A 25,231-nucleotide genomic window follows, 5' to 3' on the forward strand; every position below is an offset into this window, starting at 1 on the left:
ATAGAAACTAGACATCGTAAAATTTACTATCTCAGTGAGTTCTTTACTAAAAACTATAAAGGTTAATCTATCTATCATAGAGTTATAAATATAACTTTGCTAAGACTAAACACTAAGTCTCTTAACTCTAATGAGGTCCACTTCCTATTCCAAACCCAAGTTACTTGTTAACATTATGTAATTAAATTCCAATATAAATAAAAAGGTTAATCATCCTTTTGGTCCATGCAATATTGGGGTGTTAGTTTTTGTTTTAAAATATAAAATAGATTCCACCGTTGTCATATCAAACTCATTATTACTTTTAGTCTTTCATTTAAATTATTGGTTAAATATGTTTTTAATCCCTACATTTAAGAAGACTTTTAAAAATAGTCCCTTTCTTTAATTTTTTAATTATTTATAAATTCCTATATTTTAGATCCGTTATTGGATTTGGTCCCTCCGTTTAGTTGATGCTCGGTAAGCAAACCAAATGCTCATGTGTCACTTGTGTATTTATGTTGGGTTTCAAATGTGAGTGGTTAAGTCCCACATCGATTATGTATGGGAAGAATGTTGAATTTATAAGAGAGGTGACCCATTAGGTTTTGGATGAGGATGTGGCGTCTCTGTCTCTTTGAGATCCTGAAGCATTGTCTCATTGTTTCTCCCGAGCTCCCTCGAACTCCCCAACAATTTAATGACTATGCAAAGTGGGTTTGTGCAAACAAATAACCCGCCACATGTATGGTTATGACTTGATGGAGAAAACCTAAATCCCTAACTTTAGTTTTCTTCGTCTTCCTTTTTATTCTTTTTATTCCTCATCGCCATGTTTTTGCAACCCATGTGGTTGTGCTATCCAACTCCCATGACTTAAATTGATCCTACTCCCTAACACACCATTCTCCTTCGGTCGTTGCCGCCACTGCCCTTATCCTCTTCATCATATCCCACCAACCAACATAACACCAAGTTCTCAAAACCAGAACTTTCACAACACTGATTATCTCCTTACTAGCAATAGCATAACTAACAACAAGAATATCTTGAAACAAATAATGTGAGCGAAAACGTACTTGCGGAACATTTGAAAGAACTCAAAGACCAAAGACATGAGGTTTGCACGGAGAGGATGCTGAAAATTGCGACAAACGTAGTTGTCGTGACAAAGGACAGATGATTCGGTGGTAGGAAAGGAAAGGGATGCAAGAGGGTCTTGGAACAATGGCGGATTTGAAGCAATTTAATTTTATTAGTTAATCATTAGTTAAATAGAACGCCGATGTGACGCTATGTGAGTCCATTTAATTTTATTAGTATTTTTTTTTATTAAATAAAAGGTATCCATTCAATGTACCAAAAAAAAAAAGGTATCCTTTCATTCAAATTGATAATAATTTAATTTTATTAGTTAATCATTAAAATAAATTATACTATAAAATAAACTAATGACATGAAAAATAACATCTTCTAATCAACTTTGCCATGTCAATGCCACATCATCAATTGAAATGTCACATCATTAAAATGAGAGGAGAACCATAAGAAAATGTTAATTTTTAAAGGTTTAAATATGAAAACAGTCCCTGCAATTATGCCTTGTTTTGATTTAGGTCCTTGTAAAATAAAAAGTTTGTTTTTAATCCTGCAAAATTGCAAAATTTTTAAAATGGTCCCTGAACTGAAATAATTGCTGACATGTTAAATTTAAGATTATTTGGCAGATGCTGATTGTGATTGTTTATTGATGTGACTTTAATTAATTTATTTTTTTTTAATTTTTCTGTTTCAAAATACATTTTTGTTTTTAATAAATGTTTTAAACTAGAAAAAAAAATAGAAAATCTGTTAACTCTCTTATGTTTGTTCATCTTGTTCCTCACAAACACTAACAGTGCCCTCCCTACAAATTTAAACAAAAAACCCAGAATGAATCAAATCAAGCAAAAAAAGAAAATCTAAGACAGAAACCCAAAACGAGGCAAAAAAAAAAGAGTGGCTATTTCAGCTTGCATTCAACAAATCCTAATTTTGATTTTGTCTCTTTCATTCCTAATTTTGATTTTGTCCCTTTCAATGGAGGAACCCTACGATTTCCATCTTCTTCCTTTTCCTTTTAAATTCTGTTTTTTTTTAATTCATATTTAAGCTTTTTTAATTAACCCATTTCTATTTTATATAAATTAATTTTCCATTTTTTAATTTATCTTGTTTTTCTAAAAAATGAAAAATGTAATTTTTAATTTAAAAGTTAAATGAAAATTACATGTAAATATCCACGTCATCAAATAATCCTAATCAATATATGTCAAATCATCAACAATTTGACATGTCAGCAAAAATCCAACTCAAGGACCTTTTTAAAAATTTTGAGATTTTGCAGGGACTAAAATCTAATTTTTTATTTTACAGGGACCAAAATCAAAACAAGGCATAATTGCAGGGACTGTTTTCATATTTAAGCCATTTTTAAAATACAAGGACCAAAAGGTTGAGTTTTAAAAAAGATACCAAAAGTTTAAAAATATCAAAATAGGAAGATCAAAAGTGCATTTAAGTCTAATTAAAAATAGCAAAAGTTACTTCAAATTTATTTTTCTATAATTAAAAGACTGATTTTGACATTTAATAACTAAATATTAATGTTTTTCAAAAATAACTAAATATTAATGTTATAGATTTTTTATTTTTGTTGATAGACGAAATGACAAAACCATTGAAAACTCACACACAAAGTGGAGTGATCGGGGTTCGAACCCCGATCTTGACGTCCGGCACTAACAATTAACCCCGTCCCCGACGTCCGACACTAGCAATTTCGGCATTTCTGTCAGTTGAGCTAGGATTTGTAGACTTAATAAAAACTATTTTTTTTTTTTTGAAAAATCTATCTATAAAAAATTAATTTTTATGAAAAATTATTTCAAATAACTTTTTTAGAGATTTTTTTAAAATTTTATAATTCATAAATGAGTAATGCTTGTTATAGCGAAAAGATCATCACGAATGGATCGCGAATGCGCTAGCAACCTGGTGGGCACCCACTTGGTTTTAAATAATTTAATTTCTTTTAATAAAAAAATAAATAATACGGTAAAACTCCCTTTATCTTCCACTTCCACCGTCCAACCCAACAACAACACCTCCTTCTTCTTTCTGTAATTGGATTTTGTAATTCCTTCAAAGCAAAATCTTCACTGTTGTTCTCTCATTTCAATTGCGTGTTTGTCACAGTATTTTGCTGTTTTTTGTTGTGGCTCTTTTCTTGTTCATTGTCGTTCCTTTGCCGTCGTCGCCGTCCTTTTCCTTGCTTGATCCATTTTCTGTGTAAACAAATTATAATCACTCGTATGTAGTGTTGGAGCCTGATATATAAGGGAGTTCTCGAGGGATAAAATTCTAGTTCATTGTTATCACCAAAGGTGGGGTGGAGTGATAGAAAAGAAATGAGAAATGTTATCACCATTCACCTGGATTGTTGTTATATGAGGATGAAAACCCAAGATATTTCATGATGGAATCCCACCAATCCAAATTAGGCAAGGAAGCATGATCTTCTTCTTCCACTTCGTGATTATTATTATGTTGTTGTTGCAGTTGTTCTTGCTGGGTTGATTTCTTTTCTGGGCTAGTACTACGACAAAGTTCGAGGACAGACCATGGTTCGTAGGACGGTTAGCAGTAGTGGTGGTGGTGGTTGTTGTCGTTGTCGGGGTTATTGGGAGTGGGAACAAGGATGTTTTGGGTGGTGAGTTTTGGCTGCTACGGTGAAAGATTATGGATTGCTGTTATACAGAGTATTTGATTAAAGGAACCTTTAAGCGGCAAGTCAGCAATGACACACACAACTTTGTTTTTTTTCCCTTCTTAAGATATTAAAAAAAGGAAAATGTTAACATGTGCACTAAAGACACATGTTAAGGAAGCAAAAGTAGAAATAATATATTGAAATTTGTGCATTTAATTTTTTAAACATTAAATTTTTTTCTAACATTAAATGCAATTTTCTATATTTAGAATCTTAACATGTGCCCTTGTTGCACATGTTAACATGACCCTTAAAAAAATAAGGTCTATAGTTATTAAAAAGAAGAAGTTTGTGGAAATTCGTGAAATAGCGTTCGCTATATATAGCAGCGCTCTTCATAAATATTTATAACAAAATGAAAAAATAAAAGGTGAGCACTCCGGTACACATCTTATGTGGACGTGTACCGGTACATTGTTAAGGTGTATAATTTTAATTGGTCCACATGTAATAATAATTTAACATGTCATTTCAAGACTTCTTTCAATAGAAATTTCCTAAATTACTTTTTTAATTTACAAAAATTTTAAAATGGAAATTAAAGAAATTTCCTAAATTGCCTTTTGTCAAAATAAAAAGAGATGTTTTGTAAAAAAAAAAAAAAAAAAAAAGAGATGAGATGAGATTTTTAATTTACAAAAATTTCAAAATGGTTTTTTTTTTTTTTTTTTTTTGTGAAATTGACAAAAGGGTTTTAATATGTATAATTTTTTGCTTTTCATCAATTTATATTATTTTTTATACTTATAGCACCACTCGTTTTGAAGCATTTCTTTCAATTTCTCGTAAAGTTCATATTTTTATTTCATATATGTAATTTCGAGGTTTTTCAATTTCCGGCGGTTGGATTTTTTTTGTTTTAGGTTGTGGGTATCAAAAAATTCTTACTAAATACACCCCCCCGATCCTATATATAAGAAAAAGTTTATTTTTAAATTCAATGTAAAGTTGATGTATCTAGACTATAATGTTATCTAGATACATCAATTTTACAATAAATCTAAAAAATAAACGTTTTCTTATATATAGGATCGGATGGAGTAGCATTTTCCTTTAGAGTATGTTTGGTTCGACGTAGATGGAGGGAAGGGGAGGTGGGGAAATATTTGTAATAAAGGGTAATTTTGGTAGAAACTCTCAAATATCTCAAATGTTATATATTTTTTAAAAAACTCTCTCAAATATTATATATGCGGTACTTTTTTTTTTAAACTCTCTCAAATATATATATTTTTTTTGTAGAAACTCTCAAATTTTTTTTTTGTACAATATTTGAGATATTTGAGAGTTTCTACCAAAATTACCCTTTACTAAAAATATTCCTTCAAATTATTTTATTGTTTAATCAAACAAACTTAACGCCTTTCATTAACTAGTAAATGTTCAATACATAAGGGAATAATCTCAAATCTACGAAAACTAGCCCAAGAATTGGCCGCTCGAGCAAGTGAATGAGCAACCATATTCGCTCGTCTCCTAACAAACTTCACTTCAAAGTTTATACACGATAACATAATTTGGATAATATCAGCAACAATTAAACTAAATTCCGAATTACCACTACGCCTCGTTCGAATAGCTTCAGTCAACACCTACGAGTCGATTTCAAATTGAACCCTATCCAGACCTCTATTAGGTAAATGAATATTATATTAGATCGTTAAATTATTAGGTAAATGAATATTTTTCCGAAAGAAATCATTTTTTATCATTTAAAATATTATAATAACTAAATACTATTTATCAAAATTATAAAAAAAATATAATTTTTATCACTCATGATAGTCAATATTGATTTTTTTTATGAAAAAATGTAAAAACGTTTGTGTATTGCTTATAAAACATTGAAATTGTGTCTTTTCTTATGAAATTATTATCTCTGTAATACAATAGTCGGCAAATAATTTTTTGATTTAATAAATAATTATTAATTTATTAATTAATTGATCTAATGTACCGGTAGATTGAATTTTTTCATATGTACCATAGAAACCCCCTAATAAGTTTGAGGACTTTTCTTACTTAATCCCTCAACAAGTTTTATTAGAAAATTGAGGTTTTCATGTAGTGTGTGATTCTTTAAAAAAAAAAAAGATTAATTCTACCAATTATGATTAAGGGTGCGTTTGATCTGCTAAAATTTAAGGGACTTGACAGGACAACTTCAGTTGTATTGTACGTGTTTGATTTTAATTTTTTTCTCAAACAATTCAATACCACCTAATTAGAACGAGACATTTAAATTTTTAGCAATATAACATTTCTATGTCAACTAATTGGATTACCTGTGAATCAAAAACCTAGTTATCAGAAAAAAATTATTAAGTTGCTACCAATTCTACCGATAAGAACTAAAGAAATAAATTGACCAAATTGAAATGTAAAACACTTAAGAATTTAAATGTTGACAATGTAACAGTTCAACATCAACTAGTTAGATTAACTATGACTCAAGAAACGTAATTCATATAAAATGAGTGTTAAGTCTCAACTAATTTTCTCAACTGTGAGGGAATCAATTCATCTCAATTAATTTATTCAACTTGACCTAATTGAAATGATAAACACTTAAAAAGTTGAATTTCAACATTCTAGCTAACAGTTCAATCTCATATTGTTGGACGAATTATTACACCAAAAACCTAGTTATTATGAAAGGATTGTTAAGTCACAACCAATTAGACTGAAAGGAACTAAGGAGATCAAACATTCTCAATCTCACTATTCAACTTGACCAAGTGGGAATGAGAAACACTTAAGAATTCAAATTCTAAAATCAAACAATTCAACCTCAACTAGTTAGATTAACTATGACTTAAAAAAACTTAGTTCAAATGAAATGACTATTGTGTCAACAGAAATAAAAAAATTTAGATCAAACCCTTCAACTTAAAACATAGTTCATAAGCAAACTTAACTAATTATACTTACTTTATTAAGTAATTCAATTTTTATCATTCAAGTCGTTTAATATCACTTGATTGACAATAACTTATGAATTTAAATTTCGACAACCAAGCATGTCGAACAATATCAAAAGTTCATTTACAAAACTTTAGTATTTTTTAATATGAGACGAATTAAATATGAATTTTCTAAATCAAAATATCAAGATAAAAGTAACGGATATTTTGACCAAGTAACGGATATTTTGCAAAATCATCAGAAATATACATTAACTTTAACTTTACAACATGACCAAAATTGCATGCATAAACATTTTGTGGGGATCAAAACATGACATTTTCTTATGAAGATAAAAAATAAATTTAGTAATTTTGTATCGATAACAAACTTATTTAACCCTGTAAAATATAACGAATCACTAAAAATTAAAAATATTACAATAAAATATATAAACATATTAAAAAATTAAAGTTTTTTTTACTAAAAAATAAATATTTTTTAATAATTATATGCACTAATGATTAGGTGGTAAATGAATATTTATCTTTATAAACTAATAATATTAAAAAAAATGAAATATTAAAATCGTAGTTGGATCAATCATATTAATAATTTTAAAAGTTTTTTTTTTGTTTGAATAATTAAAAAAGTTATTAAAATTATATTTTAATTTTTAAGAAAATACAAAATACTAAATTAATATTATTTATAAGATATTAGAATAATATTAAAATATTTGAACTTGTTGAAAATCATATATAAGTTGAAATATATGATGCATGATTTGATTTATTGTGGAAGGATACATTTGCCAATATTAAAAAGTAGTGTTTAATATAAAAAACTTAATAAAGAAACAAAATCTGCATTATTTTTTTTTTGTTGACAAATATGCATTAATTACTATATTACTTGTTAACCACATCAGCAGTGTACCGGTACACATCCACATAATATGTGTACCGAAGAATTCACCAAAATAAAATACTTTAAACAACATTAAGAAAAGTTATGATTCAAAACATTAAGATAAGTTATTTATACTAATTTTTCATTTTTATAATTTATTTTTCCAAAATTTTTAATCCAAAAATAATACATTATAAAAGTGATTTTTAAAAAAGTCACGTGTGCTTCTTCTTCCTTTCCCTATCTTCCCAATTGCATGCTTGCTTATTCTTCTTTCACTCAAAACTGTTAGAAATAATATAAAAGGCTCAGATTGGTCCCTTAAAGAAAAAAAGGTTCGGATTGGTCCCTTAAAGACATATATGTTTGTCATATTGGTCCTTTTCGTTAAATTTTAACTCCAAATATAACAAAAAATTCCAATGGTTAAAATTTTAAAAATTAATAAGGTTTTTGGTAGACCACTTACACTTAATGACATCCACAATCCAATCAATTAAAACTAACGTTTTTTGTAAAAAATTGACAGAAAGGATCAATTGAGAAACGGATGTGTCTTTAAGGGACCAATCCGGACCTTTTTTTCTTTAAGGGACCATTGTAAAACCTAAAATGTCTTTAAGGGACCAAAAGACTAATTAAGCCTAATATAAAACCATTGATATGACTCTATCCTAACACCTTAAGGTTTTGGGATAATCGGTTATTTGACATGGTATCAAAGCCTCTATGACTAAGTGGTCTAGAGTTCGATCCCCGCTCCCCTCACTTTCTAATTAAAAAGTGGAATTTAAACATATGGTAGGTGGGCCTATGCATTATCCACGCTTCAAGCCCAAGTGGGCTCTTGCGTGAGGGGGCGTGTTAGAAATAATATAAAACCATTGATATGACTCTATCCTAACACCTTAAGGTTTTGGGATAATCGGTTATTTGACAAAAACTCATCTTCTTCCTCTCGGCCCACCATTCCACCATTTCCGGCCACCACGAGACTTCTTATCTTCTCCGCGAAACCACTGCTTTACCATTCGCGCCTCCACTCTATAGCCGTGTTAGCACTGCCCCGCCGCTGAACCGCCGTCGTTTCCTCAGGTTCGTGTTGTTTTACCATCGTTTAAGAATTTATTTTCTTTTCGAAATTCGAACTGGACTATTCATGATTCCCCTTCCATTTAAGTTTGGTTTGATTTTAATGCACTCCATGTGTTTGATTTTATTTCTAAGTGTACCCAATTTCAATCTTTGTGTTTTTGAATTTGTGAATGTTTTACATTTAAGATTGGTTTAATTTTAAACATGTATTTACAATATAATCCAAATGCTCTTTCTGATGTACTTATAAGGTTTGTAGGTTCAATTTTATTTATTGAGTAATAAGTTCTTAAAAGTTCAAACTGACCAATAGAAGATTGATTTATTTGAAGTAAAACATTGGCGTAACCATAAGCGGATGAGACTGAGACACGAAAGATGTTGAAGGTGGCAGTGCGGTGGAATTGGAGGCAACTCTATCCTCTCCCTGTAACTTGCATTACACACCAAAAACTACGCTCACGAAACCCTTATCTTCGTATTCCCAACTCGAAGCTCTTTTGTTCCGCTGCTCTTCAAACAACATCGTCTCTCAATGCCGAACTGGACCCATATCTCCGCTGTTCCATGCCACAAAAGCCACTCCGAGTTGCCGTTCTTATCAGCGGAGGCGTTGACAGCAGTGTTGCTCTGCGACTACTCCATGCGGCCGGTCATTCTTGTACTGCTTTCTACCTCAAGATATGGTTCCAAGTATGTCTTCCAAATTTTGCATCCACTAAACGCTACTTTGGAAATTCTGCCATGCAATTTTTCGTTTTTTTGAATTATAATGAAATTGGTATTCGTTGCTTTGGTGATTTTCTGTAGGAAGATTTTGAGAACTTCTGGTCGGAGTGCCCTTGGGAAGATGATTTAAAGTATGCTAAAGATGTTTGCAATCAGGTATTTTTCATATCTTATTTTATCATTACGCAATGCTATCTCATTACCAATGTAAATTTAAACTGTATTTGTATTTATTTCACTGTTTTCAGGTTGAAGTACCATTAGAAGTTGTTCATTTGACAGATGAATACTGGAAAAACGTGGTATGTAATGCCCCCCATCAGCTACTATTTGTCCCTCTAAACTCAATTAATACCATTTTACTAGAATTTAAGTTAATGAATATGTTCTACTTCCAATATCACTGTAGAGCAAGGGCTCTGCCTCATATTTGACTTCTTGAGCTATTTATTAGGTTTCTTACATCATTGAAGAGTATCGGTGTGGTCGAACTCCAAACCCGGATGTTCTTTGCAATACAAGAATAAAGTTTGGTATGATGCATTGAATCTGATCTAACGAAATTGCAGTTTTTTCTATCTTGTTTTTTTGTTTTGTTTTATTAATTAAATGTTTTTCTGTTAGGTGCATTTTTGGATGCAATTGGCGGTATGGGTTTTGACTATGTTGCCTCTGGGCATTATGCAAAGGTTATCCACCCATTTGCAGATAAGATGGATGGCCCTTCTATTCTTGAACTATCACAAGACACGGTACCAATATGAGATGTACTTTTGTGGTCACAATATCTTGTTTGCATTTGTGGTTTGTAGGTTTTATTTTTATACTTCCATATATTTTTTGAAGAATCTTCACTGATTAACTAACCTATGTAAAATGTTTATAGTAATATTAAGTTTTTCATTGTTGGATGCTCTTACATGCTAGTTTTTAATGTGGTTTGAAATTTCAGGTAAAGGATCAAACTTACTTCTTATCACACCTATCTCAGTCCCAGCTGAAGCGACTTCTTTTTCCACTTGGTTCTATTCCCAAGGTTTGTTGTGACTAGTTCTGTTTTCAATATTGACATTTCATTTAACTTTTACAGTGGTTTAGTCATTTTATTATGTCAAACGTGAGAATTCAGGCAGTATTATTATAGCACTACATGATGTTATGGAAAAAATTTCACCCTCTGTCTCCTGGCACATCATCTGCAGGACGAAGTCCGAAGGCTTGCCACAAAATTTGATCTACCAAATAAGGATAGAAAGGATTCCCAGGGAATATGCTTTTTGGGCAAGGTAATTAGGGAACAAATCTTTTATTGCATATCTATTTCAATGTTTGACAAATATATGGTTCATTATAAATACTCTTGATTTTCTGAACCGTTTTGAAAGAGGCTGATAAAGATAAAATGACACTTATGGCAATGTCTAATATAAATTATTTTAAAACTTCAATGCCATCATTTTGTTCAAAGTTATATAATTGTTTTGAATTAAATTTTGAAGATAATTTTATTTTCCAATTATATGTTTGCGTAATGTGAGTCAGATAAAATTCAGTGAATTTGTTGCAAGACATATTGGGGAGAAAGAAGGTATCATTCTGGAAGCCGAGACAGGAGATTTCCTGGGCAAGCATCGGGGCTTCTGGTTTTATACTATTGGTCAACGCCAGGGTCTACGGCTACCTGGAGGTCCATGGTTTGTCCCTTCTCTATTTCTTTTTGGCGTTCATGATGAATTTCCTATCACATTTTATACGCTCCATTTTATGTTGAATACAGATCCACATTGTAGTGATAAATCTGTTACTGTTAACTTACGAGGTTAGTAAGTTAATTAGGTTGGGTTAGATAGGGGGAATAAATAAGGCTTGTCACAATGTCACCTATAGTAGGAAGGAGACGTTTGAGTCTCAGAGAGTGGCATCTTGTTAATTGAGTGATTTAGGGCCTTTTTACATCGGGATGTGGGCAGACCCTCAATGAGCTACCCTTATTGGCTTATTCTGTAGTAAAGGGAATTCTTCCCCATTTTCTATAATAATACCTGTTGATTCCTATCAGGTAGGTGTAGCAATATGGAGATTTGAATCTATCCTAGTTTGCTGTAATGTATTTCTTAACTTCGATTGATCATCTGGAAAGTTGCAATTTTTTCTCTCCACCTCAAGTGATTTGATTTTTTTTTCTTTCATTCCTATTACTCAGTTTGGACCTTGTTTAAAAAATATTCCCCTTTTGTCATCTTATGCAGGTATGTTGTTGAGAAGGATGTTAAAAACAATGTAGTTTTTGTGTCCAGAAACTACTTTTCCTTTGACAAAAGAAGGTGCATATTCCGTGTTGGCTCTTTAAAATGGCTTAGTGGGTTGCCCCCTAGCCAAACAAGTCAGCTTCGATGCAAGGTAGATGGATATCTTGAATATCAACTTCTCTTCCCCATTATTACATATGTTTTCCGTCTTTACAGTACTTCTTAACCTTTTCAGGTGAGACATGGTCCTGGGTTCTATGATTGTAACTTACAAATGGAACTTGAAGGAGATAATGTAATTGAATCTGCTGTTGTCCGCATATCTGAAGATGATCAAGGCCTAGCAGCTGGGCAGTTCACAGCCTTCTATGAGGGAAGAACATGCATTGGATCTGGTGTGATTTTGGAGTCCGGGGATGATCAAAGTTATCCTGTATGCGCAAAAGCTTTAGAAATTGCAAGAATGAAAGATAAATCAAAGATTGGGAATCCAGTTAAGATAAAAGTTAAACCAGATAACCCACAAGAAGTTTGTTGTTCCACATCATAGGGGATTAAGAAATTCTAGAGTTGCTCCCGCAGAACCAAACATGTAGACTTGGCTATGTGCATACATATATACCTGTGAGGAATTCACTTATGTAAAAAATGATAGATACCAGTCTCCATCAGTCCTTTGGAAGGAGGGATGCTACATGGTTTTGAAGGGCAAATGGATCCTCTACCCCAAGTGAAAGTGAAAGTGATGTAGGAGGGTTTATTTAGATTTGTTATTTTTATTATTCTAGATTTGTTATTTTTATTATTCTAGATTTGCTATTTTTATTATTCTAGATTTACTATTTTTATTATTTCCCTTACTATTTAAACCAAACCATTGTAGCCTTGAGGGGCAGTTTTTTTATTCAATAAAATTATTCGAGTTTTATCTCAACTTTCGGTGGACTCCGAAACCCTATTTTGACAAGTTTGTGTTTGCGGCTTGTCTTTATCCATTAGGTTTAGCGTTTTGCTAACCTAGTGCTTCCGTACTGCGTCAGTTGGCATCAGAGCAGGTTTCCCCTGTTCTTTCGTGAAGTGATCAGATGGGAGATCAACCGGTGACGAAAACAAAGTTTGATGGTGCCATAGCGGCTTTAACCGCGGCCATCACCGCTCTGACAACACAGGTGACGACGTTATCCAACAACAACAACAACGTTAACAACAACAACAGAATCAATCTGAACAGGGGAGGAGGTCGTGGAAACAATCATACGATGGATGATTCGAATTCAGAAGAGGAGGAGGTCGTGACTGAAGAAAGAAACGATTGTGGCAATCACCATGATTACCGCGTGAAAGCAGATATTCCATTGTTTTACGGAACGATGGGAGTAGAGGAATTTTTAGATTGGCAGATTGATGTTGACAGATTTTTCGACGTCATGGACGTCCCTGAGCACAAACAGGTTAAGATGGTGGCAATCAGGCTGAAAAGTACCGCCGCTGTCTGGTGGGACAGACTCGTTGTTCAGAGGAAGAGGCAGAAAAAGAATCCCATTCGAACTTGGCGGAAGATGAAACAATTGATGCTTGAGAGATTTTTACCTGAAGATTATGAACAAATTCTGTATAAAATGTATATTGAATGTGTTCAAGGCAAGCGATCAGTGACAGAGTATACCGCTGAATTTCTGCGTTTTGCTGAACGTAATGAATTGGGTGAATCAGAAAATCAGAAAGTGGCTCGTTATATCAGTGGATTGAAAGGATCCTTGCAGGAGAAGATGGGTTTGCAAACCGTTTGGACCGTTGCTGAAGCGTCCAACCTAGCTTTGAAGGCAGAATTGATGGAGAAATCGCCCAGAAATTTCTCCTCCTTCAGAAAGTATTCTCCCCAGAATAATACTGAATCATCAGGTGACAAAGAGAAAAGTGCAGCAGCCAGGGATTCTACTCCTGGTAATAAGGCAGCTGGTAGTTCTAGCAGTGCACCACAAGGCAAAGCCCCAGCCCAAAAACAAAACAATCCATATGCCAAACCCACTATTGATACTTGTTTTAGATGTAATGGGAAAGGTCACCGATCCAATGTCTGTCCATCAAGGAGAGTTGCAGCTGTGGTGGGAGAAAGGGACGATGATGATGAGACAGAGCAGCCTGATGAGGATGAATATGCAGAGGTAGAATTTGCTGAAGAAGAATCTTATGAAAGGGTGAATTTTGTGTTGCAGCGGATGTTACTAGCAACTAAAGAAGAAGGTCAGCGCAAAAACTTATTCAAGACTCATTGTTCTGTCAAGAATAAGGTATGTGATCTCATAATAGATAATGGGAGCACAGAGAACTTAGTGTCACAAAAATTGGTGAATTATTTTAAGTTGCCCGCAGAGCCTCATGAGAAGCCATATGCCCTTGGCTGGGTCAGCAAGGGATCCCAGGTACGAGTGACGCTGTCCTGCAGAGTTCCCATCTCCATTGGCAAACATTATAAAGAAGAGGTACTTTGTGATGTTATTGATATGGATGTTTGTCATATTTTACTTGGTAGGCCTTGGCAGTTTGATAATGATATTACTTACCGGGGACGGGATAATGTGATGATGTTTACTTGGGGCACTCATAAAATTGCTATGGCTCCTATTTTACATTTTGATAAGAATCCGAAAGACAAGAAATCTAGTTTCCTAGTGATGACTCAGGATGAGAGGAAACTTGATAAGGCTGTCAGAGAAGCTAATTGTTTTTGTCCAGTTGTTTTCAAAGGGGTGATGAGTACTGTGAAAGAAGAGGCTCCAATTCCAGGGGAAATCTTAGAAATTCTAAGGGATTTCAACGAGTTGATTGCAGATGAGCTGCCAAATGACTTACCGCCCATGAGGAATATTCAGCACCAGATTGATTTGATTCCAGGTTCAAGCCTACCAAACCTTCCTCATTATCGCATGAGTCCTAAAGAGAATGAGATTTTAAGGGAGCAAATTGAGGATTTACTAAGGAAGGGATTTATCCGTGAAAGCATGAGTCCTTGTGCCGTCCCAGTCCTTTTGGTGCCTAAGAAAGGAAATCAGTGGAGGATGTGTGTTGATAGCAGGGCCATCAACAAGATCACTATCAAGTATCGTTTTCCAATTCCCCGTTTAGAGGACATGCTTGATGAATTGGCAGGATCCAAGGTGTTCTCAAAGATAGATCTGCGAAGTGGGTACCATCAGATAAGAATTAGACCTGGAGATGAATGGAAGACAGCTTTTAAGAGTAAGGATGGACTTTATGAGTGGTTGGTGATGCCTTTTGGGTTGTCTAACGCCCCTAGCACCTTCATGCGGTTGATGAATCAGGTTCTGCGTCCTTTTATTGGTTCTTTTGTGGTGGTTTATTTTGATGATATTCTGATTTATAGCAAGATCAAGGAAGAACACCTGGAACATGTGAGGCTAGTTTTGCAAGTGTTACAAGAGAATCAGCTGTACATTAACCTGAAAAAGTGCACGTTCAGTACCAACAAATTACTTTTCTTGGGGTTTGTAGTTGGTGAAGATGGAATTCAGGTGGATGAAGAGAAAGTGAGGGCTATCAGAGACTGGCCTGCACCTACATCAGTTACTGAAGTACGTAGTTTTCATGGGCTGGCTACTTTCTACAGAAGATTTATCAGAGATTTCAGCACTATCACTGCACCAATCACTGAATGTTTGAAGAAAGGAAAATACAATTGGGGTTTTGAGCAGGAGCAGAGTTTTGCCTTGATTAAAGAAAAGTTGTGTACCGCCCCTGTCTTAGCTCTTCCTGATTTTGATAAAGTGTTCCAAGTTGAGTGCGATGCTAGCGGAATTGGAATAGGGGCTGTGTTGTCTCAGGAGAAGAAACCAATTGCTTTCTTTAGTGAAAAGTTGAGTGAAGCTCGTCGAAAATGGAGTACTTATGATCAAGAATTTTATGCTGTTTTTAGAGCTCTTCGCCAGTGGGAGCACTACTTGATTCATAGAGAATTCATTTTATTCACTGATCACCAGGCTCTGAAATTTCTCCATAGTCAGAAACTGATCAACAAGATGCATGCTCGGTGGGTTAGTTTTCTGCAGAAGTTCCCTTTTATTATTCAACATAAATCTGGAGCCCTTAACAAAGTAGCTGATGCTTTGAGTAGGAGGGATTCGTTGCTTGTCACTTTAGCGCAGGAGGTAGTAGGTTTTGAATGTCTGAAGGAGTTGTATGAGAATGATGTTGAGTTCAAATAATTATGGGCTAAATGCCGTGAGCATCCTTGTGACGATTTTCATGTTCGTGAAGGGTTTCTTTTTAAGGGAAACCGGCTGTGCATTCCATGTTCATCCTTGAGGGAGAAATTACTTAGGGATCTGCATGGTGGTGGTCTGAGTGGGCATATGGGGAGGGATAAAACCATTGCTAGTCTGGAAGAAAGGTTTTATTGGCCACACCTGAGAAAAGATGTTGGAACCATAGTCAAGAAGTGCTATACTTGCCAAGTTTCCAAAGGCCAGTCACAAAATACTGGTCTTTACATGCCTCTACCCATTCCTGATGACATTTGGCAAGATTTATCTATGGATTTTGTGTTGGGTCTACCTCGTACCCAGCGAGGTGTGGATTCCGTGTTTGTGGTTGTAGACCGATTCTCCAAGATGTCCCATTTTATTGCCTGTAAGAAGACAGCTGATGCATCCAACATAGCCAAACTGTTTTTCAGGGAGGTTGTGCGTCTTCACGGAGTTCCAAAATCCATTACTTCAGACAGGGACACCAAATTCCTCAGTCATTTCTGGATCACCTTATGGAAGTTATTTGATACATCACTGAACAGGAGTTCTACAGCTCATCCCCAAACTGATGGACAAACTGAGGTCACAAACAGAACTCTGGGAAATATGATTCGATGTGTTTGTGGTGACAAACCGAAGCAGTGGGATTTGGCTCTGCCTCAAGTTGAGTTTGCTTATAACAGCACTGTGCATTCTGCTACTGGAAAAACACCTTTCTCACTTGTTTACACCTCTGTTCCTAGGCACGTGGTTGATTTGATTAAGTTGCCTAAGGCTCCTGGATTTAGTGTGGCTGCTGAAAATATGGCTGAAGAGATTATAGCTGTGAAAGATTCTGTCAAGTCCAAATTGGAAGCTACTGGATTGAAAAACAAAATTGCAGCAGATAAACGCCGAAGAGTCAAAGTGTTCAATGTGGGAGATGAAGTGATGGTGTTTCTGCGAAAAGAAAGATTTCCAGTTGGTACCTACAGCAAGCTGCAGCCTCGCAAATATGGCCAGTTCCAAGTGACTCGCAAGATCAATGACAATGCTTATGTAGTGGCCCTTCCAGCATCAATGAACATTTCTAACACTTTCAATGTGGCAGATATATATGAGTACCATGCAGATGAAGTCCTTTATCAAGATGAGAACTCGGGGTCGAGTTCTTTTGAGGTGGAGGAGACTGATGTAGGAGGGTTTATTTAGATTTGTTATTTTTATTATTCTAGATTTGTTATTTTTATTATTCTAGATTTGCTATTTTTATTATTCTAGGTTTACTATTTTTATTATTTCCCTTACTATTTAAACCAAACCATTGTAGCCTTGAGGGGCAGTTTTTTTATTCAATAAAATTATTCGAGTTTTATCTCAACTTTCGGTGGACTCCGAAACCCTATTTTGACAAGTTTGTGTTTGCGGCTTGTCTTTATCCATTAGGTTTAGCGTTTTGCTAACCTAGCGCTTCCGTACTGCGTCAGAAAGAGTGATTGATGTAAATTTTTTGAAGGGAGGATAATTTATGAGAGAGATATAGTGTAGAGAGAGATGCAAGAGGTTGGATGGAGAAACTCCTACCCCAAAAGAATGTATTTTATTGTCAAATGTAGCTTAAACTAATCATTTTTAGAGATATTTTAGTACCAATAAGGAAATAACATGACTGATATTTGAAATTTTTCAGGAGGAAATTGTCATTTTTTAATTTTTAGAGAACAAGTATGTCTTTATTTATATGGATGGCGTGAACTTGTCTAAAAATGGTTGGTGAAGTAAAATCATCTAATAGGTTTCTCACGCGCCTCCTAAAATAACCAAAATACCTCCTCGCTATCTAGGTTGCAAATTCAGCGAACTCAGTTCGCAGCCTATGTTGCATGTGACAATTTTGCAGCCTATGTAGCATGTGACAATTTTTTTTACCAACCCAACGCTGCATTTTTTATTTTGACACAAACGCCCGCACCTTTCCTCATGAAAATATAATGAAAAAAAGATAGTTTGTTATTTTGAGTGCGAACTCAAATTCAGTTTGCTATTTAGAGTGCAAACTTAGTCTGTACATTAACTAGTGAACCTTATGAAAATTTGGTCACCGTCCAAGATCATATTTTTATTGGCCACTGGAGCGGTTGTGATAGAGTATCGATCAATCACATATACACATCGTATAATTCTATAAATTAAAAATCTTTTTTCATTTTTTAATCACTTACTCAAACAAAATTTCTATATTAAAATACCTTGTATCCTTAGTAGTTAGTACACGATGTTATCAAAACTCTTTCTTTTACAACAAAAAAAAACCGCAAGCTATTAAGCAAAACACCTAAAGATGCTTTTACATCCTTAATCAGATAAATTTTACCGTTGGTTTATGGTAATTAAAAATGTCTTGTTAAGTACAAAAGCGCTTACATATGATATGACATCCCGAATTGAGAAGATAAACCCGCCAAATCGTGAACTCAATCCTCACAATGTAACTAAGATACACAGTTTCACTTCCACCAATGGCATATCTTCTCCAATTAAACTTTCCCACCCCTATCTCTTCCTACACCACCATCCCTAAAACCCCAAACCGCATTTTCTCCTTTCACCACACTCTTCCTTTTTCCACTTCAATTCTTTCCTCTCTTTCTCAACCTAAATCATCCATTTCTCTCCCTCGCCGGAGCCTCTCCCTCTCCATACCGCAATTCAGCGCCACTGAATTATCCGGCACCACTGCCGATGATGACGACGATGAGCTATTATTACCAGATGAATTGGACAACGAAGTTGATTATTCAGATGAAGATGATGACGTTGATGTCGTTGCGCTCGAGCGAGAAGCAAAGGAAGTTGCGCTGGAGTATTCAACCTCTCTATCTCGCGTTTTAACTATTGGTGAGTTTTTGATACTTTCATTCGCAGTTTGTTGAGTTTTTTCCTTATCTTTGCAATTTGAATTGTTCAATAATCAATTTTCCGTGTTTGGTGATTTCAGAAGAAGAGAGAAGTAATGTAAAGGAAACGGGGAAAAACTCCAAGAGGAGTAAACCGAAGAAAAAAATTGTTAGTATATATATTGTGCAACTTAGTAAATTCTAGAACTTTCTATTCAACCTGAAAGAATTCAGGTTACTGATAAATTGCATATGCTTAGTGTTAACCGGCAAAATACAATTGTATGATTGATATTTGATATATATGAAGTCCTGACACGAACACCAGAAACAACACTGACACGTTGACACAGATAATAATTTGAGAACATTAATTAATTAAATGTATCATATGTGTCGATGACAGACACGTCTTTGACCAGAAACGTTGATGCTAATGCTATATAGATTGATATCATAATTAATAAGTTGACCAAAAATATTGAGGCAACCAATTTTTGTTTGTAATGTAATTAGTTAGAACTTGAATTATTATTTTTTTCTTCAAAGAGATTGAAGTAAATTAGGGCATTTACTGAACCTTGGTCTGTTTTGAATGGCAGATCCCCGACAATCTTCTCCCAAGGATTGCTATTGTTGGAAGACCGAACGTTGGCAAGTCAGCATTATTTAATCGTCTCGTTGGGGTATTGAATGTTTTTTTATTTATTATTGCTTTGGTTTTTCTTTTTGATTCTTTCCTGTTCTGGGGAAACTAACATTTGGGAATTTCAACATATTTGTAATCTGAATGGTGAAATTGATTTCTTGTGATGGTTTTTTCCTTTATGCGTAAATTGCAGGGAAACAAGGCTATCGTGGTGGATGAACCTGGGGTTACTAGGGATCGTTTATATGGCCGATCATATTGGGGAGATCATGAATTCATGGTGGTGGATACTGGTGGTGTTATCACTGTTTCAAAATCACAAAGTACTGTTATGGAGGAGCTGGATATTAGTACAACTATTGGTATGGATGGTATTCCCCTTGCCTCTAGAGAGGCTGCTGTTGCCAGGATGCCATCAATGATTGAGAAACAAGCGATTGCAGCTGTGGAAGAATCACCTGTTATTATTTTCCTGGTTGATGGTCAGGTAATTGTTTGTTTGCATATAAAATCTTATGTTTTTCCTTCTCTTCCATGTCTGTATCTACTTTCTCTTGATTCATATTTCATTATAAGGAATATATAAAAAGTATAACAAGATGTTTAAAATTGATTTTTACTTGTTTTGAGTTTTGATGATTATCGACCACCAGTAGCTCTCTGTGCACAACCATTTTGGTAATTTTGCAGTCCGGCTGAATCTTTGAAGTTTTTACTTGTTTTTCTCCATTGAGTTATTTGTGGTACCAATCTGGCCATAGATAACATAGTTAGCACTATCAAAGTGAGATAACAATTTTTGTTGTTCTTGTTCATACTTATTAAGTACGTGATATGATAAGCTTTTTCTTGAATCTACTACTAATGATAACCTGAAGACAGTAATGATAATTATGCTGAACAGGCAGGTCTAACAGCAGCTGATGTGGAGATTGCTGATTGGCTACGTAGAAACTACTCAAATAAAAGCATCATTCTTGCAGTTAACAAGTGTGAATCTCCACGGAAAAGAATTATGCAGGTGTCTGAATTTTGGTCCCTTGGGTAAGATATATCTGTGGGTGATACTTGTTTGAACTTTGAAGTGTGGCTAAATACGTAAAACTTGATATTTGGTATGTTATTTTTTATTTCGGTGTACTGGTTTCAAGTGACTGTTGAGGTCAAAGGCGGCGTTGAATTCACTTACCTCACCTTTGTCAAAATCTAAACTAATTCTTGAGAAGAATAAGAGCATCCACTATGTAGGCGTGACAATTAATTTTTGTAATAACTAGCAAGTTGGAGTGGTTAATTTAATTATGAAGCGGTTGATGTTAAACTTATTTTGTTTAATTTAACTTACATATTGGTAAATAAAATTAAAAAGAAAAGAAACTATAGAATTGCCCATGTGTTAAAATTTTACCTCATTTTTTACTAGGTGCTCTTCGTGTTTCTTCTTAAGAGTTTGCATGAGTAATTGTATGTAGGGTATGGTCAGGCATAAGATCTTGGTTGTTATGTTGTTCTATATTATTCATGTGATGTAGATATCACAGCTATTACATATTCAATAAAGAAAACTTCATTTCTCTTGTTGATTTGAACCTTTTAGAAGTCATGAAGTTGTTGAGGTTTAACATATTGATACACCCTAAACATATTGAAATCATAAGAGACAAAACATTGTCTCACAATCTGTCTGACAATTAATTGTTATTTGAAAAGCAACTGTAAAACTTCGTTTTGAATGATCTTGATTTACAAAATTGATTTAAAAGTATTTTTGCAGTAAAACTTGGTTCGAAATTCTCAACTCAACACAAAAGCAACAGATTTTCACTTCCACACTAACATGGTTTTTTTACTTTTGAGGTCTAATAGAACATTGAAAAATATTTTTTTCTGCACAAAACCACGTTTTATACTTTAAAAACCATCGTTGTTTGGTTATACTTCCAATGCAAACACACAGTGCAAAGATCATGCATCTTGTTGTTTATCAATGTTTCCCCAAGTGTCATATGTTCTAATCAACAAGTTCATTGCTATGGTTATTGATATATCAGGTTTGAACCAATTCCAATATCAGCTATATCAGGGTCTGGAACTGGAGAGCTTCTTGACCTTGTTTGTTCAGGGATTCAGAAAGTTGAGGTTTGTTTTCCATAAATATTGATTTCTCTTCTGCATGCATCATTGACAATGAGTAACTTTAGGTGATACTTTTTATCATGTAGCAAATTAATTTGACTATATTATGCATTCACCAACCAGTAATAAATTATTGATTACCTGGAAGCATTTTTTATCACCAAGCAACCAGGGATCAATTTGTTTTAATCTTTGTTTGAAACCCTTGATTTTTTTACTTATACTTCATTATATGCTATACAATAGGAGCCAAATAATATTCTTGAAGAAGAAGATTATGTTCCTGCGATTTCAATTGTTGGTAGACCAAATGTGGGCAAAAGTAGCATTTTGAATGCACTGGTTGGTGAGGACAGAACAATAGTCAGCCCAATCAGTGGCACTACACGTGATGCTATTGATACTGAATTTACTGCACCAGATGGCCAGGTTTGTTGCTTTGGTGACTAACTAGTAACTATTTGGGCTCTAGTGGCACAGAAAAAACCAGTGACTACTTATAATGTTTTAGCATGTGTTATGAGAAAGAAACTTTGAATAGGATTAGTTAGTTATAATGTTTTCCCTGTCCAAAGTTTATGGATGTATATATTTTGAACAATACCAGATTGTAATAGTGAATTTGATTCAGCATGATAATTTTTGTTTTTTTTTTCTTTCTCTAGAAGTTCCATCTTATTGATACTGCTGGAATCAGGAAAAGGACAGCCGTAGCCTCAGCTGGAAGCACAACAGAGGCTTTGTCGGTGAATCGAGCATTTCGTGCTATTCGGCGTTCTGATGTTGTTGCGCTTGTCATTGAGGCCATGGCTTGTATCACTGAACAGGTTACTTATCAATGCTCTCATAGATGAAAAAACATATTTGTTTTTGCTTCTTCTTTACTGCATCAAATGGCCTTGGATGTAAATGGGATACCAGTTGTTCAATAATTAATATTTTCCGTTTAATTGTTTTTTACAAAACTATTTCATATCTCTTAAAGGACTACAAGATAGCTGAAAGGATAGAAAAAGAAGGGAAAGGTTGTGTGATCGTTGTAAACAAATGGGATACAATACCAAATAAAAATCAGCAGACTGCATTATTCTATGAGCAAGATGTCAGAGAGAAGCTTCGTTTACTTAACTGGGCTCCAATTGTTTATTCTACTGCTCTAGCTGGCCAAAGTGTTGACAAGTAAGTTTTGGCTGGAAAATCTTTGATTTATTTACGGTGCAAACTGCATAGTACTTTTTTCAATAATATGTTAACTTTCATTCTTTCTTCGAAATCTCCCAATTTTTCCTTGAAAACAAGTTATCCCTTCTTAGGCATGCATACTTGTAAACAAATACAATTTGAACTTACATGGTGAGTGATGTCAAACTTTGTATATTTTATTGACATTAGCAGTTGCAATGTAGTGTCAATGCAATGGTAGATTTTAGTAGTCAAATCGTTGTCTCTGCAGAATTTTGTGGAGAGTAAATCTTTAATTTAGCCCTCCAAAGATTAGGGTGTTTAGACATTTGATATGAGAATATAACCCTCAAAATATTTCAAAATATTTGTCTCTAAATTAGTCGTTAAAGATGTGAATTTGGTGATAATTTTTGTATCTTTGTAGGACTAATATGATGACATTGTAATCTTTGAGGGGTATCTGGTAACAAAAATATTTGAAGGACTAAACTGGCGACACCCTAATTTTTAGAGGATCAAATTAAGAGTTTATTTTTTTTTATGTACTAGTATTTCTTGATGTGTGGTAAAAAAAAATCCTTGGTCAATTCTGAGGCTAAGTGATGCACATGGAAATGGACTTAAGAACTTGGCTGTTTTGGGGATATTTTCTATTTGGATTTGTGCTAACTTTGCTTTTTCTGATGTATCATGCAACTAGTCTTTGGTTGATAGGTCTGATATCAAAATTATAAATTTTCAGATTACAACTTATCCTGGTGTGATATTTTTCATTGTTGTTAATCCCCTAAGTAAGTAGCTGATTAGTTATTAATTATTATTGTTTTGAACAAAAGGATCATTGTTGCTGCTAGTGAAGTCGAAAAGGAGAGATCAAGAAGACTGGGTACTTCTATATTAAATCAAGTAGTAGGGGAAGCAGTAACTTTTAAGCCTCCTCCCAGGACACGCGGTGGAAAAAGAGGGCGTGTTTACTATTGCACTCAGGTATTTACTTCGTGCAATGATAGTGCTTACCCACGAGATCCTTTGGTTGAGCTTTATGGTCTCATAAATTCGATAATATATGATTACTTGGTATCTTGTATGATCTTAGTTCCTGATTGGATGTCTGCTTGCAGGCTGCTATAAGACCGCCTACATTTGTGTTCTTTGTCAATGATGCAAAACTTTTTCCTGAAACTTACCGGCGCTTTATGGAGAAGCAGCTGCGTTCAAATGCAGGATTTCCTGGTACTCCCATTCGGCTTCTGTGGCGCAGCAGAAAAAAAATGGAAAAAGATGAAGGTCAGTATTTATTTGAAGTGTTGGTAATATCAATAATTTTACTACCACTACATCTTCTGCTTTCATTTTTTTTTCCTGACCCCTCCCCTAAGACAATTGTTAATGATGCATGATTACATGATTTACTTACAGGAAAAAAGGTTACAAGGACCAAAGAAAATCGTGCGCCGCACCGTCGAAAATTGATCTCAGCTACAAAGTAGGAGCAGACATTTTATGGTATAAAACTGGCCGTGGTTCTGTTTGTGTTGAGAAAATTGAAGGGGCTTTTTACCAGAGATTACTCAAATGATTCTGCTCCTGAAATAACTAAAATTAGTAAAAGCTTCACAAGTACGAACGAGTGCGGAGTTCCAAAGTCTGGATGAGAATCTTTCATTTACCATGATCGTGATCCTTTTGGTAATTTTAGTAGGCATTTCAAATTTTGTAGGCTCGACTTATCAGCACATTCATCCTCAATAACTATATAGTGAATTTATTTATAGTAGTTGGATTTCTAATTGTTTTTTTAATCCCAAATAGTTAAGCTGCATATTTTCCAGTGATTACATGGTCCTTACTCTAGAATGATGCTGATGTTTTTGCTAGGCAATTGCCAGAAATGAAAATATTATCTTGTAAATATACCATTTTAATTTTATGACATTTTCCCCTTACTATTATATATTTAATAATCATTTTAATTTGAAGTTTCAATTCTATTAAAAAACTTTTGTCTAAGCACAAGTGAAACAAATTTTTTTACTATCTACAAACCTTTTTTTATTTTAGAATGACAATTTTCACTATTGAATCAATATGTTACATCATGTTTCATTTAATCTAATGGTGACCAATAATAAAAATAATACATAATAAAAAAATTATTTCACTTTTTTCTTTCGACGAAAAAAAATTATTTCATTTGTAGACTTCATTATATATTAATATATCTAAGATATCATATATTCATTATATTATATGGCAAATTGAACAATGCAAAAACAGTTAAATATAAAAACTCCACTACGGAGTAACGAAAAAATGGCAAACAAATCACAAATTAGGTAATCATAAAACAATCAAAGATATTATGCCACATTGCCACCAATAGTTCAACTCAAGAGACAATCACAAGTTATTAGCTTTCAACAATCAAAAGGCAAGAA

At 34.0% G+C, this 25,231-nt stretch overlaps 2 protein-coding genes across 3 annotated transcripts; both read left to right on the plus strand.

The window, feature by feature from the left end:
* The first annotated feature begins 8,547 nt into the window (after positions 1–8,547).
* Positions 8,548–12,423, plus strand: LOC123918643 (tRNA-specific 2-thiouridylase MnmA). 2 transcript variants are annotated; one of them, XM_045970724.1, is made up of 11 exons: positions 8,548–8,704; positions 9,037–9,397; positions 9,515–9,589; positions 9,682–9,735; positions 9,888–9,966; positions 10,058–10,185; positions 10,386–10,469; positions 10,636–10,719; positions 10,976–11,127; positions 11,683–11,833; positions 11,918–12,423. In XM_045970724.1, the coding sequence occupies exons 2-11, from the start codon at positions 9,083–9,085 to the stop codon at positions 12,230–12,232; spliced, it is 1,437 nt and encodes a 478-aa protein (XP_045826680.1). In that variant the 5' UTR covers positions 8,548–8,704; positions 9,037–9,082; the 3' UTR covers positions 12,233–12,423. The 2 variants fall into 2 exon arrangements, with proteins under 2 accessions (XP_045826680.1, XP_045826681.1); XM_045970725.1 differs by having other exon boundaries at positions 8,555–8,704; positions 9,021–9,397.
* A 5,939-nt stretch (positions 12,424–18,362) lies between these two features.
* LOC123918642 (GTPase Der) lies at positions 18,363–24,745 on the plus strand. The gene is made up of 12 exons (XM_045970723.1): positions 18,363–18,824; positions 18,925–18,992; positions 19,426–19,509; positions 19,666–19,959; positions 20,377–20,516; positions 21,524–21,611; positions 21,855–22,037; positions 22,274–22,435; positions 22,594–22,787; positions 23,630–23,780; positions 23,915–24,080; positions 24,213–24,745. Exons 1-12 carry the CDS (start codon positions 18,446–18,448, stop codon positions 24,281–24,283), a joined length of 1,980 nt encoding a protein of 659 aa, XP_045826679.1. The 5' UTR covers positions 18,363–18,445; the 3' UTR covers positions 24,284–24,745.
* The last annotated feature ends 486 nt before the right edge of the window (positions 24,746–25,231 follow it).

The sequence above is a fragment of the Trifolium pratense genome, linkage group LG3 (genome assembly GCF_020283565.1).
Source record: "Trifolium pratense cultivar HEN17-A07 linkage group LG3, ARS_RC_1.1, whole genome shotgun sequence".
In the NCBI taxonomy this organism is placed as follows: Eukaryota; Viridiplantae; Streptophyta; class Magnoliopsida; order Fabales; family Fabaceae; genus Trifolium; species Trifolium pratense.